This window comes from Arabidopsis lyrata, assembly GCF_000004255.2.
Source record: "Arabidopsis lyrata subsp. lyrata unplaced genomic scaffold ARALYscaffold_7, whole genome shotgun sequence".
Classification (NCBI taxonomy): Eukaryota; Viridiplantae; Streptophyta; class Magnoliopsida; order Brassicales; family Brassicaceae; genus Arabidopsis; species Arabidopsis lyrata.
Window position 1 is genome coordinate 9,024,242 of NW_003302549.1, and position 7,872 is coordinate 9,032,113.

Genomic DNA, 7,872 nt, shown 5'->3' on the forward strand with positions numbered 1-7,872 from the left:
TTAATAGAGATCATCTCACTCTCCATACTAAAAAATTAAGAATCTTGGTCACCGATGGAATGTGATGATGAATGACCTGCTTTACGCATATTGTCAGCTACATCGAGAGCAGTGGCCACCTAACGATACAGAGGAATGATTATCTGATCTGATCATCAGTCAATCGGGGAGAATAAACCAGAAGAACAAAGATCAAGAGAAGCGTGAAGATACCTCATTTGAGTCATAAAGATAAGTAATAAGCTTATCATAAGATGTCGATGAAGGCATGATGTCTAGTTCTTCATGCAACTTGTTGAACTTCAATACAGCATCCTTTCCCTTTAAATTATCAATATTATAAGAGAAAATGGACTGTTAAGAGACTTATCTTAAAAGGAACCATTTAACAACTTGGTGTTAATTAAATACCAAAAAATCAGAAGAGCGATAATATTTAGCTAGAAGATGGTTAGTGGATCAAGGATATAGAGAATATTTGATAATCAAACTTCACTTTTTCACAGAAAGCTTGGAACCAAAATCTAGCTAACACACCTAAGTGATATATATTTCAGTACCAAATAAGATCTAGGATGAGACTTTAGGTGTTAGAAACATTGTAAATCCCTATTAATGTTGAAAGTGTCAAAACCATATGCAAATAATCTAGAACCAGAGCAAGGTGACGTATTTACAAGCATTATATTTAGAAACTTCTTACCGTTAAATTTGGAATGCAGGTCGCATAGCTAAATATAAGATCTGAAACAGTCTTCACTCCATCTGTAAAACGTTAAGGGTACCATGTTACCGTGCTATGAAATTATCGCAAGGGACTTAATATGTTATAGTATAATAATTTAACATGGAGTATACAAAGTGTATTCATCTCCCTTCCTTCAATTTTTTTCCAATACAGTAAAACAATGCAAGGTTATTTCGGTTGATTTATACTCACCTTTACCACACATTTGTAGTTCCCTAAGGAACTTCATTGCCATAGACTCCAAAAGTGACCTTCCAAGGTATCCAAATATGTTTGTCAATAGGCGTGGTGAAGAAACTTTCGTAATGTCGACAATCTCTAACAGCCTCTGAAGATTCTCCTTTCTGTCTTTCTCACACAGTGCAATCATATAATATTCTGTTTAAGAACCAAAAGGTGTACTTAGAGAGTAGAGAGCAAGCAAAAAAACCGGAGTTCTAACCCAATATAATAACACATATACTGCTTACCTTGTAGGATTGATAAACTATTCTCACTATCATCAATTGTACAGCAAAGTTCATCGATACTTACTTCGTCGCCGACTTGGATCCAAAGAAGCATTTCATAGTAGCCAACTTGCCCAAGAGCATCAGGATTTGCCTCTATAATAACATCCTTGGAAATTTGGAATTCCTCTACCATTCCCATATCAACTAAGAACTTAAGAAGAGGCACATACGTTCCTTTTCCTATAATGGATCCACATTTGTTTATCTCTTTGAGATATTCAATAGCCTTCCTAATGTGATCAAGAGCAGCTTCTACATCGTCGCTTATCCTCGCGCTATGTATGCAAACTTTAATCATTCCGTTGTATTCATTTACACCAACTTCTTTACCCATTTTAGCACACACAGAAAACAGATTCTCGATGCCCACCTTCCGAGCAAAGCCTTCCTCCATCTTCTTCATAATCTTTGAATGTTTTTCCTTGTAATGATCTGTTTGTTTCCTATATCGTGGCTCCTGTTTTAACCTTGACCAGAAAAGAAACTCTTTATGAAAGAAATCGAACTTTTCCGATGCGTTATTCGAAGAACCTTCATCTTCATTTCTTTCTCGAAGACGATTACTACCACTAGCACTAGATTTTCCTGAAACAATCATTACATTTTCAGAGTGCAAAAGATATATCAAACACTTGATGATAGTTCATTAACAAAATAAAACAAAAGACACCTAAAGCATAATTCACTCGACTCCTAATTTTGATTTGGGTTTATACACCACTAGAGACATAGAAGTACCTTGTCCAAACTCGAGTACTGAACTCAATGATACAGTTTCGTGACTTCCGTCTAAAGATTTTTTGTGGTGTCTCATTGCGTGGCGAAACATATCGCCAAGTCCTTTCTTTGCCTTTGATGAAGCCATGTTCGCATTTACAATGTCAACTAAATCGATAAAGTCATGAGGGTTTTGGTAATACCGGAGAAGAAGAGGATATGGATAATCAAAATTGATTCCGATTGATCCGGTAGCAATCACGCTAATGATATTTTATTATCTTAAAAACAATTATTATGTGTTGAAAATAAAAATTATGTTATTCGATTCCTCAAATTTCATTTTGTTCATTTTTCCTCCAATGACCACTCGAAGCCAATCATTTTCCAAAACAAATTCGAAAAATGGATTTTAGAATAATATCAAACCAATTATTTCGCATGATTAAGATGATGATTGGTTTTTTTTGGTCAATGACATAACAACGAAAACAAAATTTATGCTAAATAATACCAAAAAAAAAAAGAGTAGTATATTAATATATTTTGAATAGATGGATGACTTTTTATTTAATTTTCAGTTATATTTTTAACATGTGCATCATATATAGCAGTACTACTTTTCAAAAACGTGGTGAAAGGTAAAAAAAACTTAAAAGCGACTATACTACTTGAATGAATTAGTATATAGTTCAGTCTCGCCGGGCATCATCAATAAACAAGTTGATCATTTGTGATCCCTTGAATTGACTCCTGATTGCTTAGCGACTATACGATGAGAAATCTTCACATTAGTATCAATATTCTTAGGCTGAGAAGCTCTGCTCCTGATATGATCATCACTCTTCAAACCCTTCTTAGCTTTCCTTTCTTCAATCATGTTTATGTTGCCGATCATTGCATCATTATCTAAAAAGGAGAATTAGAAAGCAGAGTCATGGTTTCCGATATATGAAGTTCAACATTGTGTGACAACATAGATAGAAAAGCAGCTCGAAAACAATACCGGGACTTGAAACAACAGCGCGTGGGCGTAAGATCGGACTGGCTTTGGTTGTTGGTTTTACTTCAATGTCAGCTCCTCTAATACGCTTATTCATTTCTTTGGATTCACTTTCAGACATGAGCACACTTGGTATGTAAATCTTAGGAATCTTAGCTACATGTATTTGAAAATCATCTTCTTGATTATTCTCTGACCAAATGACAAAAGAGAAAATGTAAGAAAATAGATTATTCTGAAAATTTGCATTTGATTTAAATTGGCAACAAGCACAAATAACTCAACTCTTCCAACACATAGAATTGATCTCTATCAAAAACCAAGTCAATGTTCCTAAACATATATGTAAAAGTAAAACCTAGTCAACCTCAAAGATCTAGCTTTGAATCTGACAGAGAGTCAAACTTATATCAACTTAAAGGGAAAAAAAGCAGAGAAATTACCAGAGACACGAGTTTGGAGATAGTTCGAGTTCAGACAAGAACTCCTCTGCTTGTAATTACAAGCTTCGTTGTCAGCTTTCACTTTCGGATACACTACAAAAATTCCAAGAAAAAGAAAAGGTCAATTTTGATAAAATATTCTGACTTTTGATTCAGTTAAGCTGATTTTGATTCGTCACAAACAAAACAATTGAATCGAAATCGATGGTCAAAAAAAAAAACGGCGAAACCTATACAAAATTATTCAAGCAAAAAAAAAACCCACTTACTAATTTTGGTTCCAATCTCGAGTTTTTTCATTGTATGGAACCACCGTCTGATTAATCGGGTCTGCACAATTGCGTAAGGTTGGAAAAAGAAGAATATGAATGTAATTGACAATCACAAAAAAGTCCCTTTATTGAGGTCAAAGTATTCATGCCCATGTTTTAAATACGAACGACTCTTCTTCTCTCACCAGGCGTTAGTTGCTTCTTTTTTCCATGTGAACTTAACTTCGAAATTTTCTTTTGTCAGGGCTCATCACATGGGCCTCATTTAAACCTCAATCAATTTCGACTAGGGGCACCAAGGTAAATTACTTGAGGAAATAGATTGGGCTAAAAAGGCCTTAAAATGAGGCCCAAATTAGAAGAGTGTTCCCCACAAAAAAAAAAAAAATAGAGAGAATCTGTGAAAAAGCTGTTGTCAAAAGAAGAAGGAAGAGAGCCATCAATGGCGTTCAATATCATAACACCTGGTCGTGTTTATTCAGCCACGTCTCTCACTTTCGCTTCCACCATTAAATCTGCTTTCGTTAAACGTTCTCTCTCTCTCACAACCACCACCGGATTTGCTTCGTCTCCGTCTCATTTCCTCCGTCGAGGTTTTCACGGTGGTCGTATTGTGGCAATGGGTTCTTCTGCTCCGGAATCTGTCAATAAGCCGGAAGAAGAGTGGCGTGCGATTCTTTCTCCTGAGCAATTTAGGATTCTCAGACAGAAAGGCACTGAGTAAGTGTTTTCTTGGCTCAGTTTTGGTTTGGTTTTGGGAGTTTTGAGTGTTCTGTTTCAGGATAGTGTTCTTGCATGTGTTGAATTTCGATTTTTGATTAGGTATTTAGCTTGATAAAATTTGAGAGTTTGATGATTATAAATGTATAACAGAGAATGCTTTCTGGGTTTTATTGAAGTTTACTTGGTGATTGGTGTTCCAGTGATTTGCATGCGAGAGTCTTGTCTTAGATTCTTCTCATTATGCACAATATTTTGCTATATAGTGATTTGATACATTGAGCATGAATTGCTACTAATCCTCTCATGAAAATTGAGTTTTGTGGAATAAATGTTGTTACCTGATCCTTAGATTAGCAATTAGGAGACACATTTTCTGAAAGATTAGAGTGTTTAACAGATTTTTCAAAGTTTTTCACTTTTTTCTTCTGATATTAAAACTCTGATGCTGTTGTATCTGGTTGTCTCTCAGTTGCTATGAACCTTAGTTTTAGGATTGTTCTCAGGAAGGATTGCTCTGTGTGACATGAAAATACTCGTTAGTCTTGTCTCTTAACGTGGTCTTTCTTGGTTTTGTAACAATAACAACGAGAAGCCAAAGAAATGCAATCTTTTTCTGTCCGTGAGGATCCCACCAAAGTTTAAGTAGAGTCTTCTCTGAGGTTAAAGGATCAATGAATATTATACAGTGTGAAGTAGAGCTAAGGCAAGGTCCCAAGTTCTGTAAATCTATTATTATTCTAATGGTCTACATACGTGATGCAGATATCCAGGAACAGGAGAATACAACAAACTATTCGACGACGGCATCTATTGTTGTGCAGGATGTGGAACTCCTCTGTACAAATCCACCACCAAATTCGATTCCGGTTGTGGCTGGCCAGCTTTCTTTGATGGACTCCCCGGAGCTATAAACCGAACCGTAAGATTTCTCAACCAAAAGATTATTATCACTGTAAATTTATGATTGGAGAAACTGATTGCTGAAAACATCTTTTACATTTTCACTCAGCCGGATCCAGATGGAAGACGAATCGAGATCACATGTGCAGCTTGTGGAGGACATCTCGGTCATGTTTTTAAAGGAGAAGGTTTCCCTACTCCTACCGATGAGCGACACTGTGTAAACAGTATCTCTCTCAAGTTCACACCAGAGAATCCAACCCTGTAATAATATGATCAGAAATAAACATGTAATAATATAATTGTGTTGTGTGATGCTTCTATGTCTCTCTCGTATTGTGTTTTTGTCTTTTGTCGGTGAGACTCGTGTTTAGTTTTGATGGCTAATAATAAGGTCGTTGAATAAAGTCTCCAGACTCTTTGTATCGTCAGGTTGGTAAAGTTAATAATGTTACTCAAAGCACTTGATCTCAAACAGAATTTTTGGCATGGGTATGTGTACCAAGACCAAACCGAAATAGTTAATCTAAACGGATTGGTGTTTATATATCTCTCTATCCTCTACTATATGAAAATGTTGTCCTTCCATCCTTAGTTGTTTATTTCTGCTAAGTTTCATGGGCTTCCAACATTGTTGGCTTTGGATACATCATACCACTTTAAAAAGCCAGTTGGATGTTCTCATGCTCCATGGACATGGTCATCGAATGCGTGTCTTGTGCGTAAGATAACATTTGAAGTCGTGCCAATATGGGGGGTACTTTGTTGATACCGATGTCACGTGGAAAGCTTCATTTATAGAGCTCTTTAACACTTTGGTCGTGGAACATAAGTACATAACCTGCCGCTATTCTACTTGTTCCAATACACTACACGTATTCACCATACAGCTAGCTTCAGTAATCTTATACTTGTTTCCATTGTTTTCTAGAGGTTTTTTGCTGAAGAATGGTAAGCACTATGCACTAATGTGAATACCACCCTAACCTTAGCTCTAGCTTCATTATAGAGATTGGGGTCACTGTCCTCCAGGATGGGTTAGTTAAACACCCGGTTGGGGGTTCACAGTAGTGTTCGCAGCACCAATGTTACACACCTTGTTTACATGTGAGACAAAACCATTAAAAGTTGAGATAAATTTCACAAAGCTTGTATGTTTTTATATTATTAATAAGAAAAAAAAAAAGAAGAAGAAGAAGATCGAAATTGACAATAAATAAAAAGAAATTAGTTTAAGCCTTAAAAACTTTTAAAGAGATAAGCCTTAAAAACTTTTAATGCCTCTATGTAAAACACAATTTTAAAATTAAGCAAAAGAAAGGCCTTGCTGGTTTGTTTGGTCCACTAAGAAGCTTTTCTTTTGTGCGTTCATCAGATCCTTTGATTTGATGGCTGCTGGATCTGAAGTTAAATTCTGCTTACGTATGAACACTTTATCGGGTGTGACTAGTTATACATTATAGAATAAAAATAAAAGATAAACAAATAATTCTTCTATATTCTACTAAAAATAAACCAATCAAGTAGAAAAGAGAAGATTTACTTTTCTTCTCAGTTCTTCCAAAAAGTGACGTAAAATGAAAAAACTTTTCAATTATAAAATACATGGTATACAAAATTCCTCCAATTTGTACTTTTATTTTCTTCTGTTTTCTTCTGATTATTTTCTTCTTTTTTCTTCTAACATTTACCAGTCATAGCCATCAACTTCTTCTTTCATCTCAACTAACCAAAATCGTCACATTCACTTTACCACTTGAAATTAAAATAATTGAAGGCTTTTTTTTTCTTTTTTCTTTCGGGTTAAGAAAATCACTCGTCACGACTCACCAAGCTTTGGAAAATCCGAGTTGTTATTCTTTCTTTTTTTTCCAAACTTTTTAAAAAGAATTGGAGCCTCGTAACTTCGAGTATAAATTTTTTTAATTTTGAACCGGTTTGAAATTTTAGTTCTTTTTTTTGTCAAAGAAAATTTCGTTCCTCTATCAAAAATCAGTTAAAGAAACCTGGTTTTACTCAAATTTAAACTAAATTGTATTGAATTATTGATGTTTCAATTAGTAAAGTTGACCCCCAAAGTCATTTAAAAAAAAAAAACTTAGATCCAAAATTAAAGACATAACACCAAATTATATATGATTCATTCACATGCCGATGATGTTTTTGTCGGGCCTCGGTGCCATCTAGGAAACCAATTCCAAAACAATACTCGGATGATGAAACAAATCATGCCCCTAAAAGACTTAAGTTAACAATAATGTGTGGGGCAGTTTCAATAATTTTTAGGGTTCATTTCTGCAGAATCATGTTTTGGTAGTTAACAATGTTGGTGAAATTTTGGAAACAAACAAGAGTATAGTAGGTAGACGTGTAGTGGAATTTTTATTTTTATTTTCTTTTGTCAATTTTCACACGTTTTTTTCTCAGGAAATTTGCCTACCTGGTCTGATTAGTGAATACTAATTTAAAATCTTTATATTTGTTCTATGACAATTGATGACGGTCAACTAAAGATCTGCTTATTCGATTTGATTCTTTTATTTTACGTTTACAG

The 7,872-nt window shown here is 34.9% G+C and overlaps 3 protein-coding genes across 6 annotated transcripts; 1 reads left to right on the plus strand and 2 right to left on the minus strand.

The window, feature by feature from the left end:
* Window positions 1-108: 108 nt before the first annotated feature.
* LOC110226385 (pentatricopeptide repeat-containing protein At4g21880, mitochondrial-like) lies at window positions 109-2,503 on the minus strand. 3 transcript variants are annotated; one of them, XR_002330420.1, is made up of 3 exons: window positions 1,999-2,502; window positions 941-1,845; window positions 109-765 (listed from the first exon to the last, which is right to left on the minus strand). XR_002330420.1 is itself a non-coding variant. In XM_021018009.1 (3 exons), exons 1-3 carry the CDS (start codon window positions 2,123-2,125, stop codon window positions 1,115-1,117), a joined length of 702 nt encoding a protein of 233 aa, XP_020873668.1. In that variant the 5' UTR covers window positions 2,126-2,503; the 3' UTR covers window positions 109-1,114. The 3 variants fall into 3 exon arrangements, 2 of the variants coding, with proteins under 2 accessions (XP_020873668.1, XP_020873667.1); XM_021018009.1 differs by having other exon boundaries at window positions 109-1,126; window positions 1,283-1,845; window positions 1,999-2,503; XM_021018008.1 differs by having other exon boundaries at window positions 109-1,845.
* Window positions 2,504-2,517: 14 nt separating this feature from the next.
* LOC9303892 lies at window positions 2,518-3,877 on the minus strand. The gene is made up of 4 exons (XM_021018122.1): window positions 3,693-3,877; window positions 3,424-3,516; window positions 2,984-3,172; window positions 2,518-2,886 (listed from the first exon to the last, which is right to left on the minus strand). Exons 1-4 carry the CDS (start codon window positions 3,721-3,723, stop codon window positions 2,705-2,707), a joined length of 495 nt encoding a protein of 164 aa, XP_020873781.1. The 5' UTR covers window positions 3,724-3,877; the 3' UTR covers window positions 2,518-2,704.
* A 141-nt stretch (window positions 3,878-4,018) lies between these two features.
* On the plus strand, window positions 4,019-5,793 carry LOC9305932 (peptide methionine sulfoxide reductase B2, chloroplastic). Of its 2 annotated transcripts, none has more exons than XM_021018100.1 (3): window positions 4,019-4,415; window positions 5,181-5,337; window positions 5,428-5,793. In XM_021018100.1, exons 1-3 carry the CDS (start codon window positions 4,138-4,140, stop codon window positions 5,584-5,586), a joined length of 594 nt encoding a protein of 197 aa, XP_020873759.1. In that variant the 5' UTR covers window positions 4,019-4,137; the 3' UTR covers window positions 5,587-5,793. The 2 variants fall into 2 exon arrangements, with proteins under 2 accessions (XP_020873759.1, XP_020873760.1); XM_021018101.1 differs by having other exon boundaries at window positions 4,068-4,415; window positions 5,438-5,542.
* The last annotated feature ends 2,079 nt before the right edge of the window (window positions 5,794-7,872 follow it).